At 37.4% G+C, this 18448-nt stretch overlaps 1 protein-coding gene and 1 long non-coding RNA gene across 2 annotated transcripts; one reads left to right on the forward strand and one right to left on the reverse strand.

The window, feature by feature from the left end:
- Positions 1–279: 279 nt before the first annotated feature.
- On the reverse strand, positions 280–5242 carry LOC133257322 (uncharacterized). The gene is made up of 2 exons (XR_009739500.1): positions 5155–5242; positions 280–3578 (listed from the first exon to the last, which is right to left on the reverse strand). It is a non-coding gene; the product is annotated as an uncharacterized LOC133257322 (long non-coding RNA).
- A 275-nt stretch (positions 5243–5517) lies between these two features.
- OSGEPL1 (O-sialoglycoprotein endopeptidase like 1) lies at positions 5518–18338 on the forward strand. Its single transcript, XM_061433030.1, has 8 exons — positions 5518–5613; positions 6956–7196; positions 11662–12049; positions 12831–13035; positions 13112–13260; positions 14049–14179; positions 14304–14375; positions 15878–18338. Exons 2-8 carry the CDS (start codon positions 6976–6978, stop codon positions 15954–15956), a joined length of 1245 nt encoding a protein of 414 aa, XP_061289014.1. The 5' UTR covers positions 5518–5613; positions 6956–6975; the 3' UTR covers positions 15957–18338.
- The last annotated feature ends 110 nt before the right edge of the window (positions 18339–18448 follow it).

Below are 18448 nucleotides of genomic sequence, written 5' to 3' on the forward strand. Positions count from 1 at the left end.
GTGCATGCGCACGCTCAGTCATGTCCTACTCTTTGCAGCCCCGTGGACTATAGCCTGACAGGCTCCTCTGTCCATGGAATTTCCCAAGCAAGAATACTGGAGTGGGTTGCCCTTTCCTCCTCCAGGGAATCTTCCTGACCCAGGGATCAAACCTGTGTCTCCTGCATTGGCAGGCAGGTCTTTACCACTGAACCACCAGGGAAGCCCTTTATTAATATATATCACTAGTAAATATGACTCCAAAATATCCTCATGCAAAAGACAAATGCAGGAACCCAGTATAGACCAATGCAGTTTAATATTCTTTCTAACAGGACAGAAAAGTGTAATTCCCAAAACAGTTACATGGATATTACATATTGATGTTGGAAGTGTAAACAAGTTCAGTACTAGGAAGATAGGTCTAGGTTAAAAAAAAAAATAGTAATTTTTGAATAGCACTGGGCCGAGAAGTAGGTAAGAGCATAGCAAGGATAAACACCTTCATTTTGCTTGATGTCAAAAAGTAGTGAGATGTCTCAGATTTTTATTTTACTCCATAATTATAGTTCCAGTTAAAAATGATTCAGCAGATAGTTTGTTATGGGGAGTTTAAAAGTTATTGTTTAGGGCTTCCCTGGTGACTCGTTGGTAAAGAATCCACCTGCCAATGCAGAAGACACAGGTTCGATCCTTGATCTGGTAAGATCCTACATGCGACCGAGCAACTAAACTTGCTCCACAACAAGAAAAGCCATCGCAATGAGAAGTCTGTGCACCACAACTAGGAAAAGCCCGTGCAGCAACGGAGACCAGCACAGCCAAAAATAAATACTTTTTTAAAGTTTTTGTCTAGCTACAAGTGAATGAATACATAAGAATTATAAACATCAAACTTAGAATACTGAATATTGGGGTATACAGTACACAGCTTAACTGAAGGGTGACACTTTAGCTCTTAAATTGGGTGTTTGGTTCACAGAAGTTGATTATATTATTTTTGACACTTTCATAATTAAAATATTTCATAATTTAAAATAGCTAATAATATATTTGTATTTTATGTTCAGAATAGTATAATTATTCTATTTTTTGACTCATTCAAGCCTTTAATAAAACAACTAATGCTTATGAAAGTGACTCAACCTGTAGCTCTAAAGATCTATGTAATCTCAAATTAGCACATAAGCTAGTTTTGTTACTGTGACCTTTAACTGCATAATTACATGAATAAAAATAATTCTCAAATTCAAGAATTGAAAGAACATCATTAATGCTTAGAATAAACTCTTTACAATATGAAAGGAGTTTTACAATATATAAATTTTCTGAATTTCCAATTATGTTGTTCAGTCACTTAGTCTTGTCCAACTCTGTGACCGCATGAACTGCAGCACTCCAGGCTTCCCTGTCCTTCACTATCTGCAGAGTTTGCTCACACTCATGTCCACTGAGTTGGTGATGACATCCAACCATCTCATCCTCTGCCACTCCCTTCTCTTACCCTCAATCTTTGCCAGCATCGTGGTCTTTTCCAGTGAGTTGGTATTTCACATCAGGTAGTTACAGACTTTTTGACACTTTTTTAAAAAGTTACAGATTTTGGAAAATATGTGTTACTTTGACCATATTATAAAGAAGATAAGCATGCATCATTTTATTCATTTTATAGTTTTCTAAATGAGAACAGAAGAGCCAGATGATTCATTGGCTATTGCCCAGGAAAATACCAGTATACCAGCTACTACATGAAAACCTGATACAGTGATCCTGCTTTGAAATGTGTCCCTCCTTGGAGTTACCAAACTCGTGCTTCTATCATGGCACTTAATGGTCCCAGGGAGTTTAGGGGAGCAACAAAGAGATTCACCCTCTCCATCTACTACCAAAAACAGACTCCACACACTTGAAAAATAAGATCATCTGAGTATGTTAGTTTCTCAAAAAGTTAAACAATTACCATATGATCCAGCAATTCCACTTTGGGGTATATACTCCAAAGAAGTGAAAGCAGAGATGTGAAAAGATAGTTGTACAACTCATGTTTATAGGAGCACTATTCACAAGTCACAAGGTGTAAGTAGCTAAAGTGTCTGTCCATTGACAGATGAATGTGTCAAGAAAACGGTTTATATACACAATGGAATATTATTGAGCTTTAAAAGGAAATTCTCACATATGCTACAACACTGGATGAAACGACATTAATGCTAAGTAAAATAAGCCAGTTACAGAAGGACAAGTACTGTGTCACCTAGAGTATGAGGTACCTAGAGTGGTCAAAGTCATAAAGACAGAAAGAATGGTGGTCGCCAGGGGATAGGAAGAAAAGGAAATGAGGAATTAAGTGTTTAATGGATAGTTTCAGCTGGGGAAGATGAATTTTGGAGATGGATGGTAGCGATGGTTGCACAACGATGTGAATGTATTTAATGCCACTGAACTGTACACCTAAAAATGGTTAAAATGGTGATTTCCCTAACATTTAACATGATTTTTTTAAAAAACAGTAAATTTGTGATACAAGCATCATGGTTCAGCAAATGAAATAAAACATGTTCCAAAGATGAGACCTGCCTGATGAATGGTATTACCATTAATTAAAGAACGTAAAGTTAAGTGTTAGTTGCTCAATTGTGTCTGACTCTTCGCTGCAGACCTCCTACAGCCTGCCAGGCTCCTCAGTCCATGGGTTTCTCCAGGCAAGAATACTGGAGTGGGTAGCCATGCCCTTCTCCAGGGAATCTTCCGAACCCAGAGATGGAACCTGTGTCTCTTATGTCTCCTGTCTGAGCCACCAGGAAAGCTGTGATGAAAGAATGTTCCACATCAAAAAAGATATTTGTTAGCAAAGAAACTTAAGAGAAAGGCAAATGACTTTTTTTTTTTTAGCACAATTCAACCTATGAAAAACAAGACAGCTCTGTGACTCAAGTGGAAAGGGGTGCATCAAGCCTGAAATATTAGCCATTAAAAGCACCAAACTCATTTCTATTGCTTCCATTCCATTATGCCAAACAATCTGGTTATAATTTGGATCTGGCTTTCATTGTAATTTGATCAACACAGAAAAGGTGAGGATCAGCAGGCTCAACTATCCTAGACCCTTCATCATTTCTCTTAATACATTAGTACTATGGTTTTTACATAGCAGTTTATTAGCAAATTGTGACTCAGCACTCCAGAGTCCAATCACTTCTAGACCTGATAAACTGATTTCAACCCTAAAAGAAAATCAGATGTTGAAACCCAGTAAGCACACTATGGTCCTGCTAAACTGTGGATAAATCTGTGGCAAGCTGTCCCCTTCCCCAAGTGACTCCTCTCTTAATGCACATTTTCCATAATGCTGAATTGTAATTGCCTATTATCAGACTCATGGGGCTTCCCTGGTAGCTCAGTGGTAAAGAATCTACCTGCCAATGCAGGAGATGCCAGTTCAATCCCTGGGTTGGAAGATGTGCTAGAGTACGAAAAGGCAACCCACTCCAGTATTCTCACCTGGAAAATTCCATGGACAGAGGAGGCCTTGCAGGCTACAGTCCATGGGTCTCAGAGATGGACACAACTGAGCATGCACACATTATTAGACTCCATTCCTTGAAAATAGAAAATGGATATTTTATCTTTTATCCCTAACAACTAGTAAACTGCCTAGAAAAAGGAAAGAATCCAATAAAGATGTGATATGTGAAAATCCAATTTAGTTATGACATAATTAGGATAAAGATTCTTCTATATAAAGTTTTCCTCTAAAGTTTACAAGTGGAAAGCTAAGCAATAGCAGAGAATGTGAACATACTTATAATTCCAAACTCTCAATTCATGTTGCAGTTAACAGTAGTTAGGCCGTGTTTTCTTGAGAATGCCCATGAGAGTGGCATTCAAACCATATGATGTGATCTGCATAAAAGCCCAGACAAGCCCCAGAGAGCATACATCTTTCCCCCAATAACTTCTCCAGTATAATAAAGAATGTGGAAGAATTATACCTTCCCTTGCCAAATATCTAGGACTGGTGTAAGTGCCATTCTTTCCACTACCCATATCGTTCCTGTTGTTCAGTCTCTAAGTCATGTCCAACTCTGCGACCTACCAGGCTCCTCCATGGGGTTTTCTAGACAATACTGGAGTGGATAGCCATTTCCTTCTCCAGGGTATCTTCCCAACCCAGGGATTGAACCTGCATCTCTTGCATTGAGATGAGGAGCCACTGAGCCACCAGGGAAGCCCCAAATTCCTTCCTAACATCCTTAAGTTCTGCTCTTTCACCTAATGCAGCATTCAGACTCGACAGCAGCCAAGGGTACCCAGATAAGGAGTGCCCAAATAAGGTATCTATTGATACAACCAAACACAGCAGGGATAATTCTGACAACACAGGAGAGCATTGGGATAATGTAATTCAAGCTGCAAGAAAAACAATACCAGATGTGAACGATTTTATGTTCAGAATAGATCCCAGTGTATAAGAGCAAGTAATTCCTGGCCTATCATATGCAATCAGGATGACTAATTATTCTTAACCTTTAGGTCTTAATTTTTCTTTTTTCCTCTTTTTGGGTCAACAACACATCTTAGGGAAAATATGAGCTATTTAATATTCTATCAGTTAAGAGAACAGACTCCAGGGCAGCTGGCCTGACTTCTAATCCTAGTTCTGCATTTACTAGCTGTGTAACCTGCAAATAACCCAAACTCTGTTGTCCAGTTGTCTCATATGTAAAATGAGGGCAGTAACTACCTCATGGGGTTGTTACGAAGATTAAATCTGCAACAGTGCCTAGCGCACAGTAAACTCCACTTTATTGTTAATTATGTGCATTATTTCATACATAAATGAAATTTTTGATAAACATTAAGTTCTACCTTAAAAATTCTTAGTAGTGCTGATAATAATAAATTTCATACCTGGTGATTATGAATTACATATCTGGCACTAGACCATAGCTGTGACTTTCCCTACCTCATACCAAGACCTTCACACCAAGAAAGGCATAAACATGAGCCAGCCTTGTCCAGCCTGGAATTTATAAAGACCTTGCGGTAAGATCTTAACGCCTTGCGGGGAAGAAGAAAGAATAGATTCGGACAAAGCTATTCAAATGGTAATAAGTTCACTCACGAATAAAAACAAAAAAAGACTGAAGGAGGTTAAAGAATAGGAGTACATACTATGGTGAAGACTGCCTCCAGAGTAAGCAAAGACCATACTTTTCTCACAGTGGCGTCCAAATTCCAGCCTAAGGCAAAAATTTTTTTTTTCTTTTACTGTAGCGTACGTAGTGTTCAGAACTAAATGCTACGTAGTCGAATCTGTGCTCTCGTAGTCGAATCTGTCTCCGCTGTATCAGTCAGTAGCCGTGTGACCTTGCAGACTACACCTACAGGTCTGGGAGAATTGCTTGAGCGCACGCAGAGCATCTAGGGAAAAGACAGCCTTTGCGATTGTATTTATTCTGAGTGACGCCCTCGGGGAAACAGCTGCTGACCCTGGCGACGGGACGCTGGCCCCATGTTGATGACATCACTTCCGGCGTGGCAAGTTCAGGCTTTCCTGCGCCTGGGAAAGGGCATTCAATCGGCTTTGCACGGAAAGGAGATGCGTACTAGCTACTAACGTTGACGAGTAAGGTGGGTGAGATAGCTCAGCCCTCTTCTCTCTGTTGCTTTCGCGCGGCTAGAATAGCGGTTCCAGTTAGAATCCCTCGCCGCCTTAGAGCAGAGACCAGCGCTGGCCAAGTCCCAAGACAGACCAGGTTCACTTGGGATCCGGCTTGGCTCCAACGAGAAGGGCTTCGCACAAGCTTCCTTGGCTGGATATAGTGACTATAAATCTAATTTTTCATGGCGCGTCTGTTGGGACTGCATCCTCTGCAGCTGTCCTCTGTGAATACGTCGCTCATCTCCAATCCCTGGACGCCCCTCTGCCCTGTGGAACAATAAAAGTTCCAATATTCGCTCTTCCCCCCCGCCCCCCGCCCCATTCTGTCCACTAGTGTGATAGAGAAAGAATCTACTAAATTTCTAGAAGGTTCTAGAACAAGGTGATTTGGGCGACATGAGATTAGATACTTGGCAGTGTGAAAAAATCAAAGTGCTTTAATGATGGACAGCTGTTATTGGAGACAAGAGGATTTGGGGAGATCTCTATTGGTGGCTCAGTAATAAAGCATCCCTGGGTGGGAAAGATCCCCTGGAGGGGGAAATGGCAACCCACTCCAGTATTCTTATCTGAAAAATCCCATGGACAGAGAGGAGCCTGGAAGGCTACAGCCCATAGGGTCGCAAAGAGACAACTGAGCATACACACCAGAAGGATAAACCTGTGGCAAAAGTGGAGATTTAATTAGAAAAATTGTAATTAATAGATAAAATAGGTATTAGGTTATGGTCGTTTTAGCTGAGGTGTTCTTTTAAGATGAGCTTGATGAGAACGCCTGTGTCTAAATTTACACGCCTGAATCTTACTGTGTATTTAATGCGAACTCTTGTTTTTCAACCACATGATTAAATTTTTCTTTTGAAAGATGTTTCCGGGAAATGGAATGCATTAGTTTTCATTAGTTTTGCTTTGCCTTTATTGTGTTGACTTTTTAAAACAACAATTTGTCTTAATTTTGGCTATAAAAAAAATAAATAGCACTTTTCAAGGGACTATGTAACTATTGTACTGTAATATTAGCTCTTTTATAAAGAATAATCGTTTGCTAAGAACAACATACAAGTATTAGTAATACAGAAATTTTGTATATAATTTTATGTCTATCTAATGTTCCCCTTAAAAGAGCATTATTTTAATTCATAATTATTTTAAATAACTTTAAAATATTGTGCTAACTTTTAACAAAACTTTCCTAAATTTTTATAGAACTATATGTTGAAAAATAAACCAAGTTTTCAGGAATTTTGCTTTACTGAATGGGCTAGTGGCAAATGTCAGTTCCAAATAATAGTTTGTTTCTTTCTGTTCTAGGAATTAACCATACAGTAAATATGCTAATATTGAATAAGACAGCAGGAGTCTTTTTTAAACCATCAAGAAGGAAAATTTATGCATTTTTAGGAAGTTTTCATTTTCATCCTGGAAAACTATTCCTTCATAAACTAGTATTGGGAATTGAAACCAGTTGTGATGATACAGCAGCTGCTGTAGTGGATGAAGCTGGAAATGTTTTGGGAGAAGCAATACATTCCCAAACTGAAGTTCATTTAAAGTGAGTAGGCATTATCTTGGTAGTTTCCACTTTTTTTGAAAAATAAAATGAAATAAAATCTTAATGTATTACATATAAAAGGCAAATTTTAGAATCTAATTTCTTCTTTTGTGCAAGTCTTAATAACTGATGTATAAAACCTTACACCTTTCAACCTGGCTTTTAAGGACCTCCACAGTAACTTCCCGACCTTAGCTAATCCTGTTGCCAAAAACAAACAAACTTTGGTGTTTAGCCATGAATTCCCTTCAGCAATGCCATTTCCTTTTGTCCAGCTGTATGTTTCGTGGTCTCCACTGAAGTCCTAGGAAAGTATGACCTGACCTACAGCCTGTGTTAATCACTGAAAAAGAAAATCCTATTACAAATATAAATATAAATATATATATATGTCATGTCGATACTTAATAATATACCATTGTATTAAAACATAGAATGGTGCCAGGTTTATAACCTCAGCTATTTCCAGAGGGCCACCAGGCAGATTGCATAAATAAGTGGGCTGGGAATAATGTAGAAAATAACTATAGGAGGTCACTGCTCCACTCCAGCCAATTGTTGCCATACAGGAATGTAGGCCTTGTATTATTTGATCATAAGAATTTTCAAGAGAATGGAAATTCGGAATGTTATGGTAATATCTCCCAAATTTTAAAAATTAGTAGGTAACTCCAACATATTAAAATACTGTGCAGTACAACTACACCTTCAAGCCATTGATTTCCAATATCTTGAGTAGTGAAAAAGGCTGACGTTTTGAGACCATAAACTAGTATTTGAATCATGAAGTAGCAGTCAGTATTGGCTCTGACTTTGGGAAGTTCCTTATCCTCTCTGAATCTGTTTTTTTTTTTTTTTTTAATTTATTTTTAATTGGAGGATAATTGCTTTACAATGTTGTGTTCTTTTCTGCTATACAACACCACGAATCAACCATGAGTATACATATGTCCCCTCTCCCTTGAACCTCCCTCCCACCCCTGCCCGTATCCCATCTCTTTAGGTTGTCACAGAGCAGCAGGTTGAGCTCCATGTGTTATATACAGCAGCTTCCTCCTAGCTATCTGTTTTACACATGGTAATGTGTATGTTTCAGTGTTATTCTCTCAATTTGTCTTACTCTCTCCTTCCCCTGCTGTGTTCACAAGTCTATTCTCTATGCCTGTGTCTCTATTCCTGCCCTGTGAATAGGTTCATCAGTACCATTTTTCTAGATTCTGTAGATATGTGTTTATATAAATATTTGTTTTTCTCTTTCTGACTGTTTTACAGGCTTTAGGTTCATCCACCTCACTAGAACTGACTCAGATTCATTCCTTTTTATGACTAATATTCCATTGCATATGTATGTGTGTGTGCATGCGTGCGTGTGTGTGTGTGTGTGTGTGTATACCACAACTTCTTTATCCCTTCATCAGTCTATGGACATCTAGGTTGCTTCTGATTCTGTTTTCACATCCATAAAATAGGAAAGATAATACCTGCCTTATGGAATTGTGGGTTGCATGATACTTATAACAACAGAATATTATAATTAGAAATAGTATACTTGAAGAGGCAGAGTAGGCCTCTAATGGTTACATATTACATCAAAGGGGCTGCAGTGGGCCTTAATAAGGCGCAGTGACATACTAGCAAGTCCTTACCTCCAAGAAGCTTAACCTACTCTTTGAGACATGATATATAGACCTACAAGGAAAGTTAGGAGTGCAAGGCAGCGTAAAGTAAGTATCTCAGAAGTAGTACAGACAATAACTTATTACCATACCTCAGTTTCACAATCCTTTTACTATTTTGGGGTTATTGGACATCTGAACAAAGGAATGTTAACTGCACAGAAAAGCCTACCCTGACCACTTTATCTGAATTAGGTACTCCCACCCAGTTTATTCTATATCATCATATCCTGCTTATTTTCTTAGTAGTTCTTTTCATAATTTTTATGTTTACTTATTTAGTGTTTCCTCCAAATAGACTCTAAGCTCCAAGGTGATGGAGGCTGTGTCTGTATTAATCACTACACTGTACCTAGTGGCCGGCACAACACTTGACATGTTGCATGGGTCAGCGGCCTTGAGAGACAGATAGGCCTTTAATGAATGGAGATGAAAGACTTGTACACTGAGATAGTGTCATTGGCAAAGGAAAGAGGTGAGAAAGTGCTGGACAAAAATAAACCTTTCAGTTTAGCTAGGGTGAAAGTCACGTGAGAATACCATACAAGCTGTTGGATACCAGCTCATCTCAGCATGTATTGAACACCTATAATTGCAAGGTAGCCTCTGAGGCACTGTGGGTACAAATATATGATTTTTTTCCTCTGAGCAACTTACCATATAAAAGGGTTTAGATTCTGATTCAGCCACTGACTAGCTTGGAGACCTTGCACCATTTTATGTGACTCAGTATCCCTGTCTGTGAAATGGGGATAATAATGGCTCCTAGCTCATAATATTGTTGTGAAGATTAAATGTGAATTCTTTTAAAGTATATGATGTAGTTCTTGTCAAATAGGAAGGGCTGCAAAAACCCCATCTATTACTGGTAACAATACTACTCTTTCTGTTATATATTAGTGAAGAAGACAAAGAGGCAAACAGGTTGTTGTAAAACAGCATGTAAAGTGAAGTAATATAGGTCTGCTCAGGAGAGGAGTTCCTTTCTTCCAAGCCAGAGACCTGGAGGACAATCTTGACTTCTCCCTCACCACTCTGTACCCAAATCAGTCATCGGTCATGGTAAATCTACCTTCCAAATATGGAAACTTTCCTCTCCCTTTTCTCTGACTTAATTCAAAACCCTTACTGTCTCTTGTCTGAACTCCTGGCTCCAGCCTTGAGGCTAAATGGTTTCCATGCATCTTTAGTAGCTTTGTTCCTTAATCATCCATTTCCATACTGTCTAAAAATTATTTGATTATTAATTGACTTGTAGCAATCATTGTTAATTGTTTGAGAATAAAGCCATTGTGTTTTTCATCTCTTTCATCTCTGATGCTTAGCATAATCCTTAGAATACAAAGAAGAGGCACAGAAAGAAGGGAAGTGTAGGCAAGTGGGGGAAGGAAGAAATACGTAGAAGGGAGAGGATTTGGATTTAAAGTCTCCCAAATTCAGTCATCACTGCTTTTTTTCTGGCAATACAGTATAGTACAACTCCAAGGATCAGAGAAAGTATCTGGAGAAGTATAGTTAGAAGGCTTTGAACAGAGTGACTTAATGAGAGCTTTTTGAAATTGCTGGTGACAATCAAACAGCCTGACCTCATCAATACTTATAAATTTAATTAAATGTGGAAAGTGAGGGAAAGGAAGGAGATAAAAGATGAGCCTTGAAACCTAAGCAGTTTGGAGGTTATTGATGCCATTAACAGAATTGAGGAATATAGAAGAAAAAGTAGCTTTAGAGAATTAAGGAAAATTGTATTACAATATGAATGTGTTGAAATAAGGTAATTCCTCTTAAATAGCGCTCTCATTGACTGACACATACATATTTTAACTATTAAATAATTGAATGCCATTTGTATAGAACCTGCAGATCTTACAACATCAAATCGTCAAATATTTGAAGTTCTTTTTTGAGAGTAGAGGTATATCTTGCAGACCCTCTGCATTTTTGCTCTGCCCTCTGATCAGTCACATGCTGGCCGTTGTTTTGCTAACAACCTTTGCCTTCTAATTCTTTACTCTTGACATTTGGAGTGATCTTCCTCTGCTTGTCCTACATGGACCAAAAATCAAAATTGGATTCTTGGATTAAGATTGGATCCCAGAATTTATTTCAGGATTGCAAGCTGTCTACTGTCCTACCATGACCTCAAGTGCAGTGTGTTTAAAAATAAACTCATCTTCATCACAAAACTGTCTTTGTGTTTCTGTTAGGATTTCTTTTCTCCCAGTCATTCCAGCTCAGGATTTACCTTTGATGGCTTGATTCCCCCTTCCCCTGATATCCAGTTAAAATTATTACAGTTTTTGGTTCTTGGTCCCTTTCCATTCTCATGATCACTCAGTTTAAGATGTAATAACCTTACACAAATACTTTTGCAATAACCTCTTTAAAAATCTCCCTGCCTGCATACTGATTCCTTCCCCCAAAATCCTGATTTCCTTTCCTAAAACCCAATTTTATCCTGTCCTTTCCTTATTCAAGATGTCTTCCTTAGAATGCTTCTCAGAATTATTTTGGTGATTTCTTTTATCAAGAAATAAATGTGTGGGAGTTGTATACAATTTTGCAAAGTCAGCAACAGTAAATTACATCCTTAATCATTGCATGTTGAGTTCTTATAATGTACTACATATTATAAGGCACACATAATTAGAAAATACTTGACTTACTGATGTTTTTAGTTATATAATGATAATTTGAAAACATGCCTTCAGCCATAATACATACTTTTTCTTCCTCTATTTTTACAATCTTAAACTTACAAAAGTTGGGTTTTTTTTTATGTCTTTCAGAACAGGTGGGATTATTCCTCCAGTAGCTCAACAGCTTCATAGAGAAAATATTCAACGCATAGTACAAGAAGCTCTCTCTGCCAGTGAAGTCTCTCCAAGTGAACTCTCAGCAATTGCGACCACCATAAAGCCAGGACTTGCTTTAAGCTTGGGCGTAGGTTTATCGTTTAGCTTACAACTGGTAGACCAGTTTAAAAAGCCCTTCATTCCCATTCATCACATGGAGGCTCATGCACTTACTATTAGGTTAACAAATAAGGTAGAATTTCCGTTTTTAGTTCTTTTGATTTCTGGAGGTCATTGTCTTTTGGCATTAGTTAGAGGAGTTTCAGATTTTCTTCTTCTTGGGAAGTCTTTGGACATAGCACCAGGTGACATGCTTGACAAGGTAATTATTTAAGAATTAATATCTCCATTCTTTTTTGTTAGGTGTCTGTTTCAGCTAAATAGTAATTTCACTATTCATCTAAATATTTCTGGATAATATCATATTAAACTGAAAATATTATGTGAACAAAACAAAAAGTAAGTAGTGCATAATTTTATGAAAGATTCCTTCTTACCCACTCTGAATAAGATGATATGAGGTTTACATCAGTATATAAAGGTTCTAATAGTTTGCATGTATTACATTTATGTTTTTAGTCAAATAACATGTGAAAGAAAGTGCTTTGTGAAGTGTAATGTACCTTTTAAAACTGAACAAGAGGATATATAAAATGACATAAGGACATTAAAGATGCACAATGTTTCATTATTAAATGTTATCATTGCTGATACCACTGACGAGCAGATTTATTTTCCTTTGTTTTAGCATTCTAAAAATGACTTCTTTATGTAAAAAACCTGCTTCTATCAAGCTGAAATTCAAAAGAAATAGGGCAGGTTCTTATTCTGAAGTTTATAATTGAGCAGTCATTGTCATTTTCAAACCTATTTTCCATCCCCAATAAAAGAGCAAAAGTAGATAGGAAGGCAGTGATTGGCCACTATTGAGCACTTGTCAGAAGGAGCAAGATGTCTGTCTTGACCGACCACCAGGTATAGTCCTTAGTTGTAGAAGTATAGCATGTCTTACTCATCCAGGGTAAAAATCATTTCCTTTGTATCTTGGTTTCAAAGTGTACAGTTTCATGATGTTACAAAATTTTTTATTTTGTTTTTGGTAGGTAGCAAGAAGACTTTCCTTAATAAAACATCCAGAGTGCTCCACCATGAGTGGCGGGAAGGCTATAGAACATTTGGCCAAACAGGGAAATAGATTGCATTTTGATTTCCAGCCTCCCATGCAACGTGCTAAAAATTGTGATTTTTCTTTTTCTGGACTTCAACACGTTATTGATAAGATGATAATGCAAAAGGAAAAAGAGGAAGGTATATTTGTAATTAGTAAAGTTGGACAGATAAGTAACACTGGATGGTACCTGAAAATACCCGCTCATTCTTGCAGGTATCGAGCAGGGGCAGGTCCTGTCTTCAGCTGCAGACATTGCTGCTGCGGTCCAGCACACCGTGGCCTGCCACATTGCAAAAAGAACACATCGTGCTCTTCTGTTCTGCAAGCAGAGAGGCTTCTTACGTCAGAGTAACACAGTACTGGTGAGTCTTGTCATAGAATAGCAGTAATCCTTTACAGTACGTTCCTTTGCTTTCCAGAGCTTAATTGACCATAAGTGTAGGATGAAAAGATCTTTATGCCATAAGTTGTCCCTGACAGTAAGAGATTATGTAGAATGAAAACTAACAGCCATTTCTTGTACAGGTGTGGCACTTTTATAGGACATCTGTACAGCCTGTGTGGCAAAAATGTTCAAGGCTGCATCTTACTGAATTTAAAAGAGGGTTTACAGTATGAAACAAAATGCAGTGTAACTGCTATCACTGTCTTTAGAAAAATGGACTGTTTCCTTCAAATGTATGTTCCTTTGATGAAATCCCTTTAAATGTGCTTAAAAGGCTTGATAAATTTCCTGTGTAACTGTATCTTAAACTTCATCCTTTTGAAAATTGTAAAGTGGGAAAATATTTAAACAGTAGGTTCACAAAATGGAATATAAAGGTAATAGTTTAAGAATTATGTAGTAAAATTAAAAAAATGCTTACAAGCAAAAACTACAGGGTCTAAAATACTGTATAATGATTGTACTGTGAGGAAAGGGTTAGAATAAAATGTACAAAAATGATAGTGATCATATGGTAATATTGAAGTTGTTTTTTTTTTCTTTCCCAAATGTTTATTATATAGATATACTACTTAATCATTTACCCACCTACCAAAATGTGATATGGTCTTATTGTATAATCCTGGTATTTTCCCCAGGTTTACCTCAGCTTACCTCATATTCATATGTGCTATTTGTTCACTTTGGTCTTCTGAACTTTTTCAGGTTGTATCTGGAGGCGTTGCAAGTAACTTATATATCCGAAAAGCCCTGGAAATCGTGACCAGTGCAACACAGTGCACTTTGCTGTGCCCGCCCCCCAGACTCTGCACTGACAACGGCGTTATGATTGCGTGGTAAGCCGCAGTGCATTTGTGGCTCACTCAGAATTATGCAGATATTACTTGCTATTTCATCCTGCTAAAGTTTCTTCCTTTACATCTTCAGCTAGTTATTTTATTTTTAATGGTTCTTATTTAGGAATGGTGTTGAAAGACTACGTGCTGGCTTGGGCATTTTACACAACACAGAAGGCATCCGCTACGAACCAAAGTACGTGGTACCATTCATAATCTCTCTGCAGGCTGTACCGTAAAAGTCAAAGCCTGGATTTTGCTTTTACAGTTAAGGTTTTCATTGACATACTGGTGGTACTTGAAGAAAGATCACATTAATTTTTTTTCTTCTAACCTAGGTGGTAGATAACTTACAGGAAATATTTTTGTTATAGCAATAAATTATACAAATGTTGGCCAATTATAGATTAGAAACACGGAATAGGTAAGGATGATGAATTCTCTCGTTTGGGACCAGAACGGAAACCATGTCCGTGACCTGGACTTCTGCAGCATCAGAACCATCTCAGCACCAATTGCCATGCTGAAAATAACAGAAATGTGCAAAAAGGATTCAAGTGTGAGATGGGGTTGTGAGTATACAGCTCCACAGGATGCTGAGAAAGTGCCAAAAGATAGTTTATTTTCTGCAGTCCTTGGATTTCCCCTCCCAAATTGAAGTTCCTAGGAGTAGCACAGTTTTTCAATTTGTTATCAAGTTCTGGTCTAAGTTAATTCTGGAATAGTAAAAATAGTAAAGCATGATTATATTTCATAATCTAACATAATTCTATTTTCAGTATTGTTTCATCTGCTGTTTTAAAACTTTTCAGCATTTTAGTACATAACTATCAGCCACGTGAACCATAGACTATTAAAGCTGATCATCAGTGGACAAATTTTAGTTAGTAGTGACAAAAAGAACCCCTTTAGTTGTTGCCAGCCTGGCCTCAGGTGGAATCCACCATCTGACCCAGCACAGCCTTCTCGTGGCAGTGTTGAGGCTGGAGATGATGGCTTTTAGGTTGGGCTCCAGCTGAAGCCTAGCATAGGGCAACATGCTAAACATATAAAAAAGCAGAAATCTGAGGCCAGAGTTATTTACTGAGGAAGAACAGAGGCCAAGGGTAGGATCTAAGGCCTCTCCTGTCACCAGTGACAAAGGAATGTAGAAAGGAGCGAGCCTGCTTTTGAAACCTCAGAGAAGAGCTGGTGGAAACCTAGTGAATTTCTCAAGTAGGAATGGATAGTTTAGCTGTACGGTAAACTTTTTAGCCTTTTAGCTTTGTAGAGCATAAAGCATTTTTTGTAATTTTTTTGTTTCAACTTTAACTTATTTACAGTATTTGAGAGCAATAGAACTCTTTCAAAAACATCTCAACCCCAAACTCACTAAATTGTGTACATTAAATATGCATAGTTTTTAACATGTCAGTTATACCTCAAAGAGATTTCTTTTGTTTGTTCACTTTTTTTTTCTTTTAGAATAATGAAAGAGGTTTTAAAAAATTGCCAAATTTAGATTTCTAGTCTTTCTTTACCTGTTTTGCTAGTTTGAGGTCCTACTCTATATGTATTCAAGAACCACCATCACATATGATAGTTATACACTAGATACATATATTTTTTGTCAGAATTCTAAACAAATAGTTTGCAGAACTAGTGACAGATCAGTAAGCAAATATTTGAAATAATGTGATTTGTCTGGTTTTGATGCAGATGTCCTCTTGGAGTAGATATATCAAAAGAAGTTGGAGAAGCTGCTATAAAAGTGCCAAGATTAAAAATGAAGATTTGATTTTTGCTTAAAAAAAAAAGTCCCTAAAGGTTTTTATTTTTTTGTATATAAAATATATAATATTAACTGTTCATCAAGACTTTCTTTGTTATTACTTTTCTTATGTTTGATGTTTAACCTGCTCTTCTGAGAGACAATAATAGTCTTACAAGAGAGTATAAGGGTTTTTCTATTTAATTATCAAAAACCAAAATAAAACACCTTGTGAGGAAAATAATATACTGATATGGGCAGGTGAAAAGAAAAATCTTGGAAAAAATGTAGCAATTCTGCTAAATCATGGCCCCATGTTAACACAGGCATAGATCTTTTCCCACCTCTCTCATATCAGAATAGTATAAGTTCCTATGGAAACATTACCCTGACTTTTCTAGTGAGACAGCAATTTTTGAATGGTAGCCAGGTCAAAGTCATGTCAACTCAGAATTCTAGGACAAAACAAAAGGAGACTTTCTCTAATAAAATGTAAGTTAATAATTATAAAAAATATATATTATTAGGTATCTTCTCTGGAGCAAATGGGATTTCTATACATTTCTTAAGATCCATCTGAGATTTTAAAAAATATGACATGCAAGTAATCCCTCAAGGGTGTATTGTACTTTTTAGTTGGCCACATATATTGACATTCATTATTTTAGAAAGTATATTTAATCAGTGAAAATACATGAGATGAAAAAGGTTTGTTTTTTTGGTTTTTTGATAATGTCCTTTGAATCTGAACTTTTACTGCAGATATCATAACAGTTCATGACTTTTCTGCCCAGATTAAAGGAACTGAATGTACTGTCCTTTGAATTTAAGGATGATGCTACCAACTGTTCAATGTCCTTTGAGAGGTTTTGCTAGTAGAGATTTATGTTACACCATCCATAACTAGATCAAGTTGTTAAAAGTCCATAGGGTCACAAAGAGTCAGACACAACTGAAGCGACTTAGCGTGCATGCACAGGTTAAGAGGCAGGTGATTTGATGAATTGAGGCCTTTCTCATTTTACATATAATTTTTAAAAATAAAAAGAAAATGCAAGGTAATAAAAATAATCTTTATTTTTGCCCTGTACTTAAAGAGAAATACTGTAAAGTTTTAAGCATGGTAGGATGGTCTGTCTCAGAGAAGGCAATGGCACCCCACTCCAGTACTCTTGCCTAGAAAATCCATGAATGGAGGAAGGAGCCTGGTAGGCTGCAGTCCATGGGGTAGCTAAGAGTCGGACACGACCGAGCGACTTCACTTTCACTTTTCTCTTTTATTCATTGGAGAAGGAAATGGCAACCCACTCCAGTATTCTTGCCTGGAGAATCCCAGGGACAGCAGAGCCTGGTGGGCTGCAGTCTATGGGGTTGCACAGAGTCAGACACGACTGAAGCGACTTAGCTTAGCTTAACTTAGGATGGTCTATCTAGGCCAAGATACTCAGAAAATGCCTATGTTATTGAATGCAATAACGATCCTCAACTTTGAACCCACCTGAATCTAGCAACAAAGTTCAAAATTTGCTTCTAAAGGCTTTTTTCTTTTAAAAGTCTACAGAGGCTTAATGTTTCGTTGATGTGAATTCTTAACAATGCTGAATAAATGATACTGGTTTTTATCATTTGAATTATTTATCCCTTTCTAGTATAAAATTCTCCCCAGATTTTTCCCTGGAATTCCTGTATTTTAGTCTCTCCACCAGGAAGTTGTGACTCTGGACGTTAAGATAATTCAGAATTGAATTGGAGATGAAGGAAGTCTCTTGTTGTACAGTGGTTAAAAGCACGGGCTTTGGACTGTGACACATAGAAAGCCCTAAGCACCTGTAGCCGCTGTCACAATCACCATCACCATCGTTACGTGAAGGCATGTTGGAGAAAATAACTGCTGATTAACATATATGTTCTAGTGCGGACCAGATAGACCATAGAGACAACTGAGCAAAGTGGACGAAGAAAAAGGAGTACTCTTTAAAGGACTCACTGAAACCCAGTTAGCTTTTATGTCAAATCTGTTTGCTGCTGTAAAATATGAGAAGCGGACATACATCAAAGCTTGCACCCACTGGAAACAGTAGTCTTTGGGCAAAGACATCCTGTGATTCTGAGCCACAGAGAATATCATCTGTTCCAGCTGCAAACCAAGGATACTCTGTAGGTGTGGAATCTGGTCAAAAGTGGTGGCCACAATTTTTAGCCATACTTTTATGCTTGATAGGAAGTGATTTCAGATTTTTTTCAATGAAGTATTTTTAAATGTATACATTTCAGATTTTTAGAAGGCTCATGCATCTGTGGTATCTATCATTAAATATCATATGGTAGCACAATGAGTGTTAACATGTAGGCTACTCTGAATCAGACCTTTTTAGCCCAGCATACCAATTAAAAAAATCTTTCTATATACACTAATTGTGTCACTTGTGTCAGCTGCTTAATGGTTTTAGGTGCAGGCATTCTGTTTTAGAAAATGCTACTTAATTTTTGAAGCCATATATCAGACCTGATGTTAAATT

This window comes from Bos javanicus, chromosome 2 (assembly GCF_032452875.1).
Source record: "Bos javanicus breed banteng chromosome 2, ARS-OSU_banteng_1.0, whole genome shotgun sequence".
Lineage (NCBI taxonomy): Eukaryota > Metazoa > Chordata > Mammalia > Artiodactyla > Bovidae > Bos > Bos javanicus.